Source organism: Drosophila gunungcola, unplaced genomic scaffold (genome assembly GCF_025200985.1).
Source record: "Drosophila gunungcola strain Sukarami unplaced genomic scaffold, Dgunungcola_SK_2 000117F, whole genome shotgun sequence".
In the NCBI taxonomy this organism is placed as follows: domain Eukaryota; kingdom Metazoa; phylum Arthropoda; class Insecta; order Diptera; family Drosophilidae; genus Drosophila; species Drosophila gunungcola.
Window position 1 is genome coordinate 75603 of NW_026453278.1, and position 17898 is coordinate 93500.

At 39.9% G+C, this 17898-nt stretch overlaps 3 protein-coding genes across 3 annotated transcripts; 1 reads left to right on the plus strand and 2 right to left on the minus strand.

Annotated features, from left to right (window-relative positions):
- Positions 1-7695: 7695 nt before the first annotated feature.
- Positions 7696-10657, plus strand: LOC128265381 (uncharacterized). Its single transcript, XM_053001355.1, has 4 exons — positions 7696-7834; positions 8684-8898; positions 9360-9539; positions 9950-10657. The coding sequence occupies exons 1-4, from the start codon at positions 7823-7825 to the stop codon at positions 10224-10226; spliced, it is 684 nt and encodes a 227-aa protein (XP_052857315.1). The 5' UTR covers positions 7696-7822; the 3' UTR covers positions 10227-10657.
- A 713-nt stretch (positions 10658-11370) lies between these two features.
- Positions 11371-14726, minus strand: LOC128265377 (larval serum protein 1 beta chain). The gene is made up of 2 exons (XM_053001351.1): positions 14432-14726; positions 11371-13639 (listed from the first exon to the last, which is right to left on the minus strand). Exons 1-2 carry the CDS (start codon positions 14639-14641, stop codon positions 11480-11482), a joined length of 2370 nt encoding a protein of 789 aa, XP_052857311.1. The 5' UTR covers positions 14642-14726; the 3' UTR covers positions 11371-11479.
- A 77-nt stretch (positions 14727-14803) lies between these two features.
- Positions 14804-17754, minus strand: LOC128265378 (tectonic-like complex member Mks1). Its single transcript, XM_053001352.1, has 2 exons — positions 15516-17754; positions 14804-14969 (listed from the first exon to the last, which is right to left on the minus strand). The coding sequence occupies exon 1, from the start codon at positions 17670-17672 to the stop codon at positions 15579-15581; it is 2094 nt and encodes a 697-aa protein (XP_052857312.1). The 5' UTR covers positions 17673-17754; the 3' UTR covers positions 14804-14969; positions 15516-15578.
- Positions 17755-17898: the final 144 nt, after the last annotated feature.

Genomic DNA, 17898 nt, shown 5'->3' on the forward strand with positions numbered 1-17898 from the left:
AAAAAAACGACAATCGAAAAAAAAGCTGCGCATGCGCCGCACGCGTCTCCACACAAATACACACAGATGAACGCTTACGTATACGTAATATTGTTTACTCTATACGTATACGTAATATTGGCGCATGTATGTTTAACTGTACAAACGCGCACGCGCTGTTGCTCTCATACTGCCCCGCTCCCTCTCACTGCACGGAGTTGGCCAAGATTCAGCTACTTCTTAGCTGGTTTTAGCCACTTCTTGGCTAAATTAAAAACTTAAAAATGTTGTTTGAGTGTAAAAATTAATTAAAAGCCAAATAAAACCAATTTCTATACGATATACTTTGTAAAGTTAACAAAAAGTAACTTATTAAAAAAATTGGCATATATTACATTTGATTTTGATAATAAAACTGATCAAAATATATATAGTACATCAACCTTTATTATTCAAAAAAGTATTTACACTTTATATATAATTATAATATTATAATATTAAATAGTTATTATAATTAATTATTAAAATTAATAATAGGAATACTAGTAAATCAAGATTAAGGGCATACCCACATCTGTTCAGGTCACAACGATAAGTAATGATACAAATATATATATATATTTTTTTTTTTCTCTAGCCCAGATTTTGGCAGCACTGGCGTCGTTCGATTGAGTCGCTGTTGACTGTGTGTTCATAATGTTTGTGCGATGGAGTCGCGCTGTCTGCGCTGTAAGCGTTTGGAAGTAGAGCAAGTGTCTTCGCCGCCGCGTCTCGATTTTCTCATTTCACGGAGCGTCGTCGACTGGATGATAACGGCAGAGCTATCGATTGATCAGAAGATGCGCCATGCCATGGGTGATTTTATTCAAAGACGAAAATCTCCCATTTCCCTTTGCCGTTTTTTTTTATCCCCTGGATTTCTTGATTTATGCACGATTGGGACTGAATGATCGATTCATCTTTCATCTTAATTGAAAGCTTGGGCAGTTGGCTGATCATTAAGCAATTTAAGAACTTGTTGATTTAGAGATTGAGGCAATAAATGATTGATTGCGAAAATACATAATATGGGCAGCAGGATGGAGAAGACCAAAACAGTGATATCTGTGATATAAACTTTTAAAACAATGTAAGCAGAATAATCTTTAAAACTATAATATGGAATAACATATTTTACGAATATAAGAAAATGTAAAAAAATCTTAAATAATTAAACAAAATAATAAAAACCTGAGACCGCAATAAAACAAAATAAAACTTAAGAAGTTATTTAGCATAAATCTAATGAAATGAATCCTAAATGACACCCTGACACCATAATTGACACAGTTCCCAATCAATTGTTGCCCTTGAAACGGGCTTAGAGTGGACCAATCAGCCCGACTATATTTTCCAAATTTAAAATTTGTATTTTTCTATGCTTTGTGCTATTTTTAGCCTTTGTGCGCACAAAATGCTAACAAGCCAAAGGTTGAAAAATCATACATAAGAAACCAGCTTTCAAAGTGGTGGGGGGTGACCGGATCTGAGCTTTGCGGAAAACTCTGATAAATTATGAAATAAACAAGTCATAAACTCGAACTACGAACTATTAATTAGATGGGTCATCAATGTTCCTTCGGGCTTTTGTTTGATATATCGGTCTGCAGATTTATAATCCCTATAAAAGTTTAATGGAATTAGTGAGGCAGAGTTAATTGAATGGCGGCCATAAATGGTGACAGCTTCAGTCTAATGCGATTTCTTTCAGACTCGCTGGCGAATTTGTTAACTCCAAGTTGGGCTTGGGTCTTGGATATTGGATCTTCGTTTTGCGTTTCTGGATATCTGGATATCTGGACCTACGGGTCTGCACTTGTTGTCACGCCCGGGGGCATTATCTAGCTTTGATCTAGAATAATTTAGAGAGGTACAGTGTGATTCGTGACTGCAAATGGTTCGGTTTTGATTTTTAAAAATGTAAAATGTTTCAGTTATTTCATAAAATATTTAAAAATAATAAATATACAAAATCAGAAATTTGTACATACTTGTATATCAATCAAAAATATTTTTTCAAAAATTATTAGAGAAAAAAAAAACAATGAGAATTATTTAAAAAGGAACTTTTAGATTATGTTATTTAATAGAAAAACTAAAGTGTTTTTAATTTTAAGCTTAAGATTACGTTAATATATTTTTCAATTTACAAATAATCAAAAAAATCTGTAAGTTTTGTTGGTTTTCTTTATTCTTACTAACTCATAAAAAACATTTAATTTAATAAAGAAATCGATTGCCTCATCGACAAATTGGTAGACTTAAAAATGGAATTTAAATAATACGACCCTAAAAAGCTTGCGAATTTAATATCACATTAAATTAAATTCGAACAAATGGCCCACTTAAGTGCATTGTTAAACTCGTTTTAAAATTTGTACATTAGTATAAGTAACGGTTAAAATGTATTATAAAAATATAAGTATAAATTAGGAATATAATTGAATATTTTTTAGAACAGGTAATAGCCGTACATTGAAAAATAACCAACTTAAAGAAAATAAAATCAAATAAATGAATAAAACGAGTAAGTTACGGCATTGCGGCATCTACTTTCATCCCAAATTTTGATGACACTTATACCACCGAAACGCACTGTATGCCGTGCATATATTTAAAGGAACTTAATACTCCCCTAAAACAAAAAATAAAATAACAAACTGGTCTTAATTATACAAATTCAACAGAAACTACAAAAAGCAAAGCGCAGAGACAGATAACTTTACGTTTTGGGGTAAAAGCAAAACGTGTTTAGCTTTCTATTTAAACTATGCAAATTCGCATTGATTATTTATTTCTTAGCTTTTGGCAGAAATAACAAAAATAAAACCCCCACCCCTCGGTGACCAAAAAAAAAATCAAATAAAAAGGTGAAAAAAGGTAGAAAACAGCCATAAAAAAGGAGCGTTCGATCGATCGGCTCAGGTGGAATATGCATAACCGGTCAAAGACCACAGAGAACCTGATCGCAACTCGATTTAGTTGGTTTGCTCGGCAACTTGCGGCAACTCGACAACTCGGCTCTGGGTTCTGGACCGGCAGAACCAAAGCCAACACTGGGGATGGAGATATTGATATAGTCGAGCCGAGCCGAGCCGAGCCGAACCGTACCGTATGGCGTATTTCCTTAAGTTGCCCATAAAATATGATTTAGCCACATATTATTTATGGCCCGCAACCAGATCGCAGTTCTCTGATTCAGAACGTGCAGCCATAACTGATTTTTAATATTCCATTCAGATTCAATCACATGCCCTGGACATGCTCCACTAATGACAACCAGCTCTCGCCAAATTCAAATTTAGGGGCGTCGTCATCGGCCACCTACAAGTATCATATCGTATAATATGTATAATTCCGGGGAGATGGTTGGATAATGTGTACGAATGGGAGGGGGGGTTCCTCCTGCATGTGCCGAAGCCCGATGCAAATTAGACGGACGGATTAACGGACGGCATCGGAATCAGAATTAGAATCAGAATCACATTCAGAATCAGAATCGGTGCCTAGAACCAGTTGCGTAGTGCGATGTGGGCAGATAGATATCGAGTATCCATCCGAATATCAGTTAGGCGATGGGTGATAGCTTGCTCCAAAATGGAGCTGAACAGATTTATGGAACTGTCTATAAGGAGAGGTTCACAAAAAGATCTGCATATCAATAGATTAATAGATGCACTGATAGATACTGCTTAATTTGGCCAATAAATTGAACAAATTATACATAAAGAGATTAAAATGGTTAGCGAAACTATGAATTAGAAACGGTATCACATTAACAAACAAGTAAACACAATAAATCCAGATGACAAAAAGTATTTATAGAAATAAAATTAACTGGTAAAAACGTTAATACAAAAGCTTTAATAAAAGTTATTACACAGAAAAATTAATAATTGCCAGTTTCTACAAATTATTTATATAAATATTTTATTATCCTGTCACAAAGAGATAGTTAAGAAAAAATTAATATCTGTAAAAGGATTTTTTAAAATGTAATTAAATTTAACTTTACCATTTTTGGTGAAACAATTGAAAAAAAGGGTTAAAAATACAAATATTAACAAACATTTATTTTGTAATAGTATTTTGCAGACTTCTATTAGACATAAAACAATTGTGAATTGCGTAAGTCTTCTTTTGACTTCACAAAACTGATATAATTGAATAAAATCTAGCACATTTATAGCCATCAACCTTTTTTTTATCAATGGAACATTTAGATAGAAGTATCTAATGGAAACAACCTTAGTCCAATTCATTTAGCAAAGAATATTAACTCATGCAAATGTAGTTTCCTATCAATTCAAACTACTTCCGTAGATATTGACCAAGGGTATTTTTAAAGCCTACTTTTTGGGTTGTTAAATCAGAACCTTAAAATTGCTGGAAAACTTTTCCACATGTCTCGTTAAACTTTTAATCAAAGCCCCATTTAATGACTGCTCGTTATGCTGGTCAAATTTAGACCCTGAGTTCAGTATTTGTTTTCCAGCTCGAACTATGGTTTTACATAATTTTTACATCATCCATCCCGCAAAAGGCCCCAAGGGCAAAAAAATAGAAGGAGAAAACAGAATCATTTCGAATCGTATGGAAAGAACAGAACTAAATGTTTTGGTTTCTTAGAAATCTCGTTTCTGTCTCCTTATAATTGCTAATTTATTTATTTATTTTATATTCTTTTTTCTGCTCTTTCTTTATTGTTTTGGCTAAGCGTTCACGGGGGAAAAAAAATAGATACAGAAATACGGGATGAAAAGCCCAAACGAAGATTTGAATGCTCTTTGACATTTTATAGAAAATATATGCAACTATAAAACTTTCATAATAAATAAATTTTATATATATTCTTATTTGAAATATATTTTAAACTATTTATTTATTTTAGAAACACTACTTTTATAGTTAGGTATCAAATTTGTTGGTACTTCAATGTATGTAACTACGGATTGCAATGAATTGAAAAGCGCTTTAACTTATACGATTTTTTTTTAGTTAAGTCACACATTATTAACCAATGAATAAAACCTTTTTAAAATTATTTATATATTTATACATTAAATTGCGAATTTCTTCTGAAAATATGTGAGCCTTGTGAAAGTTGAAATACCCTCAGAGTGTAGGCCAAAAATCGAAAATTCGGCAAAATTCAAAGCGCTCAGCGAAACGAGGGAACTGGGGGCTGCGTAACAAGTTGTTGGATCTGTTAATTTGCCAAAGAAATCACTGGCAGGCACGGGCAATAAAAATTAGAGACACAGCACGGGCAAATGAAACACTTTCTTTTCTTTTGTATGCAAATGGCAAAATGTAAAGCCAAGATCCACCAAAATTCGCGCTAAGCGGATGGTAATTAATACGGCATCTGCAGGCTTTTACTTGGAATTAAGGCAATGCCAATTAATGGGGTAATAGGTTGACCAAGATGAGTCAGATCGATTGGGTGTCCAATTCCGATTCCGATTGCGATTCCGTTTCCAAGTGCCACTCCCTTTGGGGTCCGGAGTTAGAGAACTCGTTTGCACCTCCTAAGTGAGACATCAAGATCGGCTCAAAATCGAAGACAAAACTCTGGGGCGTGTGCAAGTATGCATAACAAATGCGATTCGGTATTAAAGACACAACACCAGACACCAGGTTATTTTCCAAGGCGAACTAACGAACAGCCATCACAAAACTGACAAGTCGCTGAAATGGCCAAAATCGAAAACTAAACCCAAAACGTTTTCATTAGGTTAAGAAACCAAGAAGCCAAGAAGCCAAGACACCAAGAAGATCGGCCGGCAACCAGAAGAAGAATCTCGTCATAGATCCACCAAAGCCGATGAAAAATGAATGCCGTGCGGCATTCGTTTAAGTTATTAAGCATAAAACTTAAATTAGAGGCACCATTAGCGATTATCATTAGAGTTGCGTGTCCGGTCCGGTTTGATTCCAAATCACATCTTATCGATGGGAAAGCAAGTTTTGATTGACTGATAGCTCTTTTTCCTTTCAAAATGTTTGTGCACCAAGCACTGGGAACTCGAAATCTAAAATAAATAAGTTCTAAAGTCAAAAGAGAACAAGTTGAAGCACTAATTTACTGTCTTCAATTTCTTGAAATTCAAAATGATTGAGATAAAAATAGATTGAACGAAAAATAATAGATATGTTTTCATATATTTTTGACTGTGTTCCAATTAATATATGTGTATCGTTATATATTTTCTACAAAATATATTTTATCTTTCACACAATCAATAAAAAATGTTTATCTCAAGTTAAGACATATAAATCTTTCGAAAAATCGTAAAATATTTATAGATAATCATTATATATTCGGTTTCATGAGTTTTACATTTTTGTCACTTCCCATTTGGGTAAAATAAAATTGAAAATGCTTGATTTTTTATTATTGTCATATATCAGAATTTGTATAAACCAATATAACACCGTAAAAACATGAAAGATCATTTGGAATGGGCAAAACAATAATAAACGTTAATACACCAAGAACTAGTTCATTAAAGATTGGAATTGGGATATTAAATTTTAAGTAGATATATGTTTTGGAATATTAATAAATATTAAAGAGAAATAAAAGTCAAGGCTTTGCTACTTTTTAGGTAAAGATCTTCAAGATCTTGCCGAAGCACCGACAATGGAACAATTAGAGCTCCTCAAAATCAGATAACATATGGGGCCTTAAATAGAGCCATTAGTGTAACCAATAGCTATGCAAATGATGGAAATACAAGACGCTGAAAAGCTACCGAAACCGAGAACCCCTCACATCCGAGGTTAAGTGCCATTTGTGAGAGCCCAAGACTCCAACAGACACTGATCCGCCAGAAGATTTCGACCACACCAGACCAGTCGAGAAAAAAATGGAATCGCATTTGATAAATTTTGATAAGAGCGAAACGGAACGACTAATTAAGCGAAGGCTGAACATTGATGCATTAACATAAGATGGCCTGAGAATGGGGCAATCTTATCAGAGGAGAAGATTGAAGAATCAGATCCGTTGATTCCATTCAGCAGTACTTTCGGAACTTGGGTGTTCATGCTGCTAAAACTGGTCGCCCAAAATCGACGCATATTTAATTGTTAGTATCAGTATATATATAATATATATATATATATATATATTAAATATATATTCCATGCTTAATAAAAAATTAACGCAGATTTAAATTTACGCACATGCACACACACACACACACACACACACACTCTGTGAGAGGAGAATCATCATTAAACGTGTATGCTAATTTGATGATGGCGGTTTTCTAATTTTGTTGCCCCGAAAACCAGATTTCTATGCTGCGATCAGTCTCCGTCAGCAACGGAAAGCCAGAAGAATTGCCCAGAAGACCCGTAAAAAGTTACATCTTCTAGAGGTCCATCCATCTCTGGCTCTGGCTTTGGCTTTGGCCCCAGATGGATGATGATGATGGCTTACAGACCCCACTTTTTTTTGGACTAATCCCCTCCCCCGCCCCCAAATTTTTTTTTTTTTTTGCTCTGTTGGTCTTAAGCGTTGACAAACTTTGGCTTTTTGTCGATTCTAAGTGGCTAACGTCGACGTCGGCAGAGGCGGCGGCAGCGGCAGAGGTTCAGTTCGTTGTCCGGTTCCTATTTCTGTCGACGTCGCTGCCGGCGCAGCAGATAATACCATATATAAGGAAACAAGAAGTGGCATCGTTTGTATTTATTTGCTAGAATCTGTGAGCATCGGAACTAACCGAGCCGCTACAATATAAACTAAATAATAGTCCTCGTTTCGAATTTTTTTTCGCCACACAAACACACAAAAATGAAGAGTTTTGTAAGTGCCAACACAAAAACATCTACAGCAAATCTCAAAAACAGTCTAAGAAATTTTTCAAATTTTTTTTGTGGTGTCCCAATGGCAAAAGGGTCAAGTGAAAGTGCGCGTTACAAATGTCCTTAAATAATGTGAAGATTTGAAAACTAAACCCATACTTTTGAAAATTAATTTGAAACGGATTTCAAGGCTTCAGAAATCACTTTAAATTCAGAACTACTACTTTCTAAGTTTCGGGAATCACTTAAAAATACTTTAAAGTATATACAATAAATAAAAAAACCTAAAAAAATATATAAAATATAAAAAAACAAGGTTTCGGGAATGAATCCTTTAAAATAAATGAAAAAATAAATACGGTTTGATTTAAATTTAAATAAGTAAAATAAATGAGCCACACTTTAAGGAAAAGTCCGTATCCAAAAACGATCGGATCACCTTGAGCGACTGCACAGCTCATCAACGTCAAAACAGACGCATGACAAATATCGAAACGGTTGGAACCCATTATGATTAGTGCCTCGGCCCGAAACCAAATCAAATAAATCACGGCAAATGAAGAAAAAACATCGAGAGAATCACGAGACAATGCGACGCTATACCGACCGACAGCCAAAAAAAAAAAAATAAATAAATAAAAATAAAAACGCCAGCGAATCGCGCGCGACTTTGATTAATTGTCCGCTAATGCGAAATGCAAGAAATGCAAAATACGAATACGAGATTTAAATCAATTTGAAGCGTTAAATGCCTGTGATGCACACGTCCATAATAGATCTAAAAAACGTTGGGTGATCGGAGTGATATGGAGTACTAACCAGAGATATATCTTTCTTCCCTCCCTTGCAGCTGATTCTTTTGGGTTTCGCGGCTCTGGCGGCTGCCGATGTCAAGCACCTGACAGACCGCAATCTGGACCTCTTTAAGTACAACCCCAGCGACATCTACACCCTGCCCGAGGACATCGATGACGAGAAGCCGGCGGTGCACTTCAGCGGCGACGTGATGAAGGCCAAGACCGAGACGCTCCAGAACTACAATTCCGGCAAGAAATTCAAGCTTGAGTGAGTATCCCATACATACATTCCAAAAGAAAGTAGTAAATAAAGTTCTGGACAAAAAAAGACTTGTTTAGAGTGCCATAAAAGAAAAAACAAAATTATATCCACAATTGGAACCTTCAAAATTATTTATTTGGATTTATTTTTATAATGAATAAATTATATTAATAAAATAATGTTAGTTACGGTTTCAATAGTTGTTATCCTTAAGAAGTTCTGAATACTTTATTATACAATCACTACTGATTACAGGATTAGTTGAACTTAACGATTTTTAAAACGCTTTTTGCTAAATTAAGAGTTAAAAAGTTGTTGAATTGATATATTTTAAAAATATTTTAACCAAATTGAAACGTGTGTGGCTTCTATATAAAATTCTAGTTATGTTATCATTGAGATAATAAGTATTTTGTTTATTTATATTTATATTCTTTTTACTAAATTTAAAACCCAATCACTTACAGATTGAAGACCCAGAACGGCATCGAAGTGAGCAGCGTGGGCAAGCTGAAGGACGACAAGACCTTTGTGGTCAGCGGTTCCTACTCGTTCACTGGCGCCGATGGCAAGCGGTACAGGACCCGGTATACCGCCGATGAGTTCGGCTACCACCCCATCACCGAGCTGGATCTGGACATTCCCGAGTGAGTATCTTACGAACACAACAATTTTCAAAGCAAATTTAACTGAAAAGTAACGAAAACATTATTAAGAACATTATAAAATGTTTACATGAAAAGAAACTAAAAGGAAAGAAAATAAAATTAATATAAAATCTAAAAAAAAATTTCAATAAATTAGAATTATGAAAATATAATTATATAACAACTTTCTCACCCAAATAGTATAAACAAATCGTTTAATTAAAAAAAGACATTAAAAAAAAGGATATTTTAGAAACCTGTTCTAGTAATTTTTCTTAATTGAGAAGGATCGGAAATAAAAGAAAACAATCATTTTTACTTCGAAAATATGTTTGAAAATATACAAAAATAACTAAAGATGTTCAGAACAATATATTCTAATATGTTATTTATTATTATTTATTTTTTAGGCCCCAGCCTTTGGCCGCTGCTGGACAGCGTCAAACCGTGGATCCCAGCAGCCTGTTGGGCAACAAGAACCGCTTCCAGTTCCTGCAGCAGAACTTGGGCTCCGATCAAGGACCTCTGCGCGGCAGTGGACAGAGTGGCGATGACTACAGCTACTCGTCTCCCTACGGAAACGGAAACGGAAACGGAAATGGAAACGAGCACGGAAATGGCTACGATTACCAGCCCCCTAAGGTGCCCCTGTCGACGCCTTCCCGTCTGTATCTGCCCACGGCATAAGCTTTATGCCCCCCTCCAAGAAAAGAAAACACAAAATACCTACCCCAACCCCCAAACCCGTTTCCCGATCCCTGACTTTCCCCAGCTGCAAGTATTTAGTTTTTTAAGTGCAACTCCAACAGGCAAAATGAAGAGTAAACAAGGCAAATCACAGAGCTAGCGAAATTTTTTTTTATCATTTTTTAGTGTTATATACGGAGCACAATTTTATATATGATATTATACCTATACACAATGATATATGTTATGTATCTACCCCACACACACACACACAAAACACACACACACACAAAACAAAAAACACAAAAACTAAAAAAAAAAAACAAAAACAAAAACACACACACAAATCCCGACAAAAGACACAAACGAATCTATGTATATACACTGAGTGATATTAGTAGTAAATAAAATGGCTAAACTAACGATCAAAATCTAAATTGGTTTTAATTGGTAATATTAACGAGATATTTAATCGGTGGCTTAAATGGCCGAGAAGTTGACCAAACTTCTTTATTGAACAGTTAAGTGGGTAAATAAAACAGCACAAACTTTCATTTTCTGTTCCGGCCTTGGGTTTTTCAATTAAATTTGTTAATTGAATTTATATTAAATTAATTTTAGATTAAGATTTGGTATTTCTAAACATAAAGATCACTATCTTATTAAAAGCCTAAAAGCATGAAAATAATGTATTAAATCCTGTATACTTTATATATATTACATACACAAGGAAATTTTATTTATTGGATCAAAAAGACCAGTCTATATCTACTCGTCTGGTAAACAACATTTTTTATATATAATGTCCTATTCACCATGCTAAAACCAACTGCTAACAAATACAATGTTAATCGGATGTAAATTACTCATACGCCATGTTGCTCATGTGTGCGAAAATTTAAAGCTTGCTAAAAGAAATGCCAACGATTATCAGATCGATCTTATGCAACTTCATCTCAATGTACCGGTTTTAGATGAAAGCAAGCCAACTTAGAACATGTGCAAAAATTAAAGACAAAGAAACAAAGAACTCGGCAAATAATTCAAATCGATATGTGGGGAGCCAAATGATAAGCCGAATGGCACCCGATGACCCCTGACCCAAACCCCTGACCCCGTCGTCAAATCACAGATACACCATCTCTTTGTTTTTTTTTTGAAAGTTTATTTCACTTTTTGCTCTGCTTACAAACTATTTACCCGAGCTCATGTGCTCAATGGTTGGTTGAGAATGGAGCATGGAGTACGAGTACTCACAACTTGAAGTACTTGGTGTAGTAGTCGTTGAAGAAGGCGTAGTCGAAGTGGCCGTAGTCGGAGTAGCCCTTGTACTGCTCGTACTTGTCCATGGAGTCGGTGTGATAGATGGTCACATCCTTGAAGTACATGTTGGGCACGAAGAACTCGTACTCGTCGACCTCGCGGTCGAAGGGATAGCCGAAGGGCATGGCGTCCAGGTAGCGGGCACCGGATCCAATGCCGCACGAGTGCGTCTGGTCAAAGGTGGCGAACTGCTCGTGGGACGGGGCCGCGTAGGGCAGGACCATGAAGAACATCTGCATGTGGAGGCCGCTCTTCCAGCCCTTGGGCAGAACAAGGCGATCGGGGAAGCCGCAGTGGGGCTCACTGATGTCCAGCGGGAAGTCGTACTTGCCATCGTAGGCCATCATCACGTAGCGATACAGTTCGGTGTAGGTGGTGCGGTCCTTCACGGTCCAGGTGAACTCGTTCGACTGACGGCTGATCAGGTTGCTGCCGGCCTTCAGCTCGTAGTAGAACTCATCGATCTCCATGAAGTTCATGCGATTGTCGGCCAGCGAGATCGTCCTGCCGAACTCATCGTATTTGGGGCCCAAGAAGGCGCGAATCACCACCTTCTCGACCTTGTCGGACTCAATGGTGTAGGTGTAGCTGAAGGGCTTGTGGTTCAGACGCATCTGACGGGCGAACAGGGACTTGTCCCACACGAACTGACCCTCGTGGAAGACCATCTTGTCGTTCAGCATGTTGCTCACATCAAAGTCAACCAGATCGAAGTAAGTGGTCAGCTCGCTGATCTCCACATGCTTCAATGTAACGCCCGGCAGCAGCAGCTGCTCCTTGGTGTACTTGGGCAGGTGGTGCATGAACTGGAAGTAGACCTCGGCAATCGACTTGTAGAACATGTAGAACATGGGGTCCCTCATCATTGTCTCGAAGTTGAGCATCACATTGGGGTAGACCTCCATCTGCTGGTAGTCGGTGTCGGCGAAGTACATGTGGGCGAGCATGTACCAGAACTGGAAGAACATGTTGTCCAGGGTGTCGATGTTGCCCTGCATCAGGTTGCCAATGAACTCGATGGACTCGGGTTTGCGCAGATCGATCGTCTGGCCATCGGCCGTCTTGTAGTATCCCATTGCGATGATGTTTCGGATGCGACCCAGGAAGCCGGTGATCTTGTCCAGCATCTCGAAGTTGCCGTACGTCTCCATCTCGTAGTAGTTCTTGCGGGCACTGAACCCAATGCCGTTGTAGTAGACCATCTGGGGATCGTAGCCCATCTCGATCTGGTGGTACCACGAGAACTGCGGGATCTCGCCAAGTCCGTGCGACAGACGCTCCATGTAGTACCTGCTGAGCAGCTGGTGCACATTGTACAGCCACCACTCGCCGCGACGGTCGTTCTTCAGGCCGAACGTGCTGCCGTCCAGGAAGAAGGAGTAGTCCATGTTCAGGTAGTACCAGTAGGCGTTCCATCCCAGGTCCTCGGTGAAGTAGGACAGCTGCGACTCCTCGTTGTAGTGGTGCAGGTCGCGGGAGTAGTCCACCGGCATGTAGAACTTTTTCACGTCCTTCATCATCGCCAGCCACTTGCCCTCCTGGTTGAACTCGTAGATGTTCTCGCGCAGAATGTACTTGTCCTCGCTGTAGAAGTGCTCGCCCAGACCCATCAGCTTCCACCACTGCCACGTCTTGAAGTCCTTGATGTACGTGTAGTCCGAGGACTGGTACATGTTTCCGAAGCCGTGACTGCCCGTCTTGTGGTACACATCCAGGTACTCCTTCTCGTACAGACTCGTCTTCATCCACATCTCGTAGTCGAACTTCTCGGCCTCGAACACGAACTTGCTGTTGAAGAAGAACTGCGGGAAGATCTCGTGCACGGCGGGCAGCATCAGTCCATGGAAATCGTCGCGATGGATGACGGCCAGGGTCAGGGCGTAGACGAACATGCCCTCGTTGAAGTGCATGCGGGCAAAGGCCACGTTGGTCGCGAATGTCTCCCAGTCCTTGGCGTAGTAGAAGAAGTTGAACAGACCGCGGGCCTGCTTGGCATGGTGCTTCACCAAAGCGCCGAAGAACTCGCCCTTGGGCAGCAGAGCATGTGCCTTGTAGGCCTCGAAGAACTTTTTCATGTACAGGTCGAAGTGCTGGAAGAGGTGGAAATTATGATTAAAAAGGTGCGCCTAATCGATATAAGGTAGAAGCTATTTACTTGTACCTAGGTACTTTTTTAGATACCATTTTATAGTAGGAAAATTAGTAGTCGCCACTTATTTTGGTACCTAAGCATTGTTTTGTACATAATACAAATTTGAAAAGATGCTGAGCTAGGTATTTAGGTACTGAACTATTTTTAGGAACTGTTTAAAAGTAGCAGATTTCAATTGCATCTTTGAGGTAAGCTTATTCCACCTCATTTGCATTATTTGTTTGATTCGTTTTAAACATTTTCATAAATTTAAATAAATGACAGTGGTAGAGACAGACATTAAAAAAAAAATTAAATCTGTACTTAATATAAAGTATACCTACGCTAGGTGGTGTACCTAAGCTAGGTGGTATATATTAGTACACTGACATAATAAAAAATATCGGACTATTTAATCCCAAATTTTATATTTCATATTTAAATTATATACCAAATCATAATATTAATGTTAATATGCAGGTATTTGAATAAACGTGTAAAATATTAGATTTCAAATGGGTCACATTTCTTTTAAATACATTATATTTAAGTTTAATATGGTTTAAACTTATTTAGTTTTCAGATATTAATATATATTTCGAAAATAATCAAATGAAATATTAAAAAAAATATATATTTTTAATAACTAGAAGCGAAAAATATTTTGATTGAGTATGACAAGTAGTATACTACTTTTTTTTACCATTGCCCCAAAACTGCCCTCTAAGTACTCCCAAACTAGTTATCTCACCGTGTAGTGCGACTCCTCGAAGTAGAACTTCTCGCCCTTCTTGATGTACTCCTCGAAGGCCAGCGGATCCTCCACGCGGTAGACGATCTCGAACAGGAACTTCTGTTTCTCGAGGAAGGCCTTGTCAGCGATCTTGACCTCGTACTTCTGGTGCAAGCTGCTCGCAGCGACCACGCCCACAAGGGCCAGCAATGCGATGGCGAACTTCATCCTGATTTCTCTACTCTCCCTTCTGGACACTCGACTTCAACTGCTCCGGACTAGATGCACCCACCAGTGGATCCAATGCCTAAAGACTGTTGCCTTACTGCCGCCCACAGGTCTGCTTTTATAGCCCAGCTTCGTGCGGGCATCTCTGTGTGTGTTTTTCGACGCCGGGGTCAGGGGTCATCGGGTGTATCTCAGGTGGCGGCCGCACCATCTGTTGCTAGTTGATGCTAGCCTCCAGCGAATCGGCTTATCACCCGCTTATCACTCGCCTCTGTTGGTCCCCACTTATCGAGTCCCGATTTCTATTGCGCTCATTGACATGCGCCAGCTGCAGTTGCAATAAAGAAAGTATAGTAAAAAGTATATGAAAAATCTGGGTTTCATAACCAAAAGTTGATTTTTAATAACTTAAGTTAGTCCAGCTTAAGCTAATATATTATTTAATTAAACTAAAGAAAATTAATATTTTTAAAAAGTAAAATTAATATAATAATAATCACTTATTTCTTTTTACCGCGTATTAGGTTTTAATATCAGCCTAGATGTATGCAAAGAATAATATCAAAATCAAAATTTTTTTTTAGAAAGTACAGACATTTTTATGGCCGAATGAGGTAGCTGAAACCAAAACATTCAAAAGGGGTATTAAAGTTAAGAGCATTTTCCAGCGATCTTTTAAATATATTTAATATAAGATTTTGCAGCTTTCATGGGATATTTTTTTGAAAGTGCAAACTATCAAATAAGACAACAAAAATATATGTTTCTAAAAAAGTATTACACTTGTATAGCCCCCTTAAGTGAATGGGGATTACTAATTTGAGTACTCAAAGCACCTTTGCTTCATTAGCTTATGAAAAAGCTGCCATCCTACCTCGGAAGTATGCAAATAAATTTGTGGAAATGCTGATGATATGAGGGCTACCCTTGGGTGCGATCAACGGGCCTCTAGCAGCGACTCGATCCGCTCCCTGGCCTCCACATAGGCGGCCATCACCTCGTCCAAAGTGGTTGCCCTGGATGTATCCGCATTCGAGCCGGACTTGTCCCCCTCATCGCTGTTGTCATCGCTGCTATCCCCCAGATCCAGATGGAAGTGCAGCTGACTGGAGGGCTCGACATGCCGCTGCTGAAGCTTCTGCAGCCGGAGCAGCAGAGAACCGGTCGTGGTCATGGCCATCTCGGCACCCGCATTGACATCCATGCGGGAGTGCAGGTCGTACTGTTCATGCACATCGAAGTAGGTCACAAAGTCGAAGAGCTGACGACCGCCAATGAAGTAGCGATTGAGGGCATCCAGCCAGTTGCCCAGCGGTCGGACGCACTGCAGCCGCATGGAATCGCAGCTCGACGGGGATGTCAGCGAGATGGCATAGTGGGCATAGCCCTCGCACCGCTCCCTTTGCCAGCCATCGATGCTGACCACCTCGAAGTAGAGATGCAGGAGGTCAGCGGGCTGGTGCTGCTCCTCGCAGAGCAGCGTTACCTGCCAGCAGTGTCCCAGGTGGGCAGTCCTCCAGTCGCCGGCATTCCTGCAGGTGGCCGTGGCTCCCTGCATGGGATCCTCGCCGGGCGCAGCTTCCCACAGGGTATTTGACGGTGGTTTCAGGTAGTACCTCACATGGATGTTGGGGTTCTCGAAGTGCTGCGCCTCCTGCAGTTCCAGCAGCAGGGACACCCTCCTCATTCTCTTCGGCGGCATCTCAAATTGCAGCAGGTTACGCCTTTCGCTGGACGCTGCCCGCCGCTCGTGATAGTACTCCAAGATCTCCAGTGCGGTGGCTTCCTCGGGCAGCTCCTCCTCGAAATTATCATCTTCCAGCTCTGCATCCTGCTCCTGCTCCAGAAATAGATCCTCTTTTAGCACCTCCAGTGGCGTGGCATTCTCGAAACCATAGGCATACAACTGCCGACAGTCGTTATTCCGCTCGATCCGCAGCACATAGTCCAGATCCTGGGCAGAGCCACTGAAATCGGGGTACACATACAGCAGACCCTGATCCGGATCATACTGCAGGCTCACCAACAGAGTGTCCTGCTGCAGTTTGGCATAGATGTACATTAGTTGGTAGCCTTTCTTATGCAGATTTCTAGCTTCCTCCGGCATTATGTCCTCCGCATCGCCGTCTACCACCGTGTGAATAAGACAAGTTCTGGCCGCAAAGTTGGGATCACCGTGTTGCGAGACATCTGACATGTTGGCGGAGGACAGGGCATGGGTAACGGTGCCCAGAGGGACCAAAGACACTGCCGATCTCTGCCTGCACTTCGATTTACGCACCCTGCGACGCACTCGGGTTACGGGTTCCGAATCCCCGTTCTCCTGGTTCTCCAGTTTCCGCAGATATTGCTGCTGCAGCTCCAGAGTTTCCAGGGCCCAATTGTGATAGCGGCGCTGGAGTTTCGATGCACATCCTCCGGGATCGGGCTTATGGCGTTCCAGTTCGGCCCGACTGAAGTGCTTTTGCTGCCAGGATATGCGTATGGTTGCCATGCCACCATTGCAGAGCTCCTTATTTCGTTCGTAGAAGAGATCGCCGCCAGGGCGACTGTTTTCGCTGAAGATGCTCCACGAGGGATTACTTTGCGTCTCAGAATCGGTAAGGGGAGCGGGATCGGGATCGGGATCGGGATCCTCTGCATCCACGACTCCCTCTTCGTCTCTCTCTCTCGCCTGGGAAATGGGACTCCTTCGCCTTATCATTTTATTTCCAAAATTCCCAGCATTTCCGGCATTGCCAATTCCCAAATTGTAATAACTGCAGTAGTAGCCCAAGCGATTTGCCCCACCATAGGAGTCAACACCTTGTGGAACGTGGATTAAGCAATCCTGCCAGATTTCCCCCTCCGATCTGGGATAATGGTCCTGGTGGTCACCATGTCCGCTGGCGGACAGAGCACCCACGTACTCGAACTTGGGCACCGGCAGCCATTCGCTGATGTGCCGCAGCTTCAGTTCCAACTGCAGATCCCCTATATTCCCACTCACGCGATAAACTCCTGTGCGCCTCATGTCCTTTCCCTGCTGCATGACTTCCTCCTTTAATTCCTTTTTATTCTCATTAATTCGCAAAGATCAGAGGCCTTCTTCGTTCTGTTTTGTTTTCGGTCTTTGAAATACCGTTGCCAAGGCAAACACTATCGATGGTTGCTGTGACAACGGACAACGGCTTGGGCCAGGGCTGACAATTATCGTTTGGGGAAATGCTAGCTTGAAAATAGCCAAACAGTTAAATACCTTTCATAAAATTTATATA

What these genes read in the sequence shown, in the direction of transcription:
- LOC128265381 (XM_053001355.1), top strand. An exon ending in GGCAAGAAATTCAAGCTTGA is followed by an intron (nt 8,899 to 9,359) that starts GTGAGTATCCCA and finishes AATCACTTACAG; the next exon opens with ATTGAAGACCCAGAACGGCA. An exon ending in CTGGATCTGGACATTCCCGA is followed by an intron (nt 9,540 to 9,949) that starts GTGAGTATCTTA and finishes TTTATTTTTTAG; the next exon opens with GCCCCAGCCTTTGGCCGCTG.
- LOC128265377 (XM_053001351.1), bottom strand. Translation starts at nt 14,641, where the DNA reads ATGAAGTTCGCCATCGCATTGCTGGCCCTTGTGGGCGTGGTCGCTGCG. An exon ending in TCGAGGAGTCGCACTACACG is followed by an intron (nt 13,640 to 14,431) that starts GTGAGATAACTA and finishes CACCTCTTCCAG; the next exon opens with CACTTCGACCTGTACATGAA.
- LOC128265378 (XM_053001352.1), bottom strand. Translation starts at nt 17,672, where the DNA reads ATGCAGCAGGGAAAGGACATGAGGCGCACAGGAGTTTATCGCGTGAGT.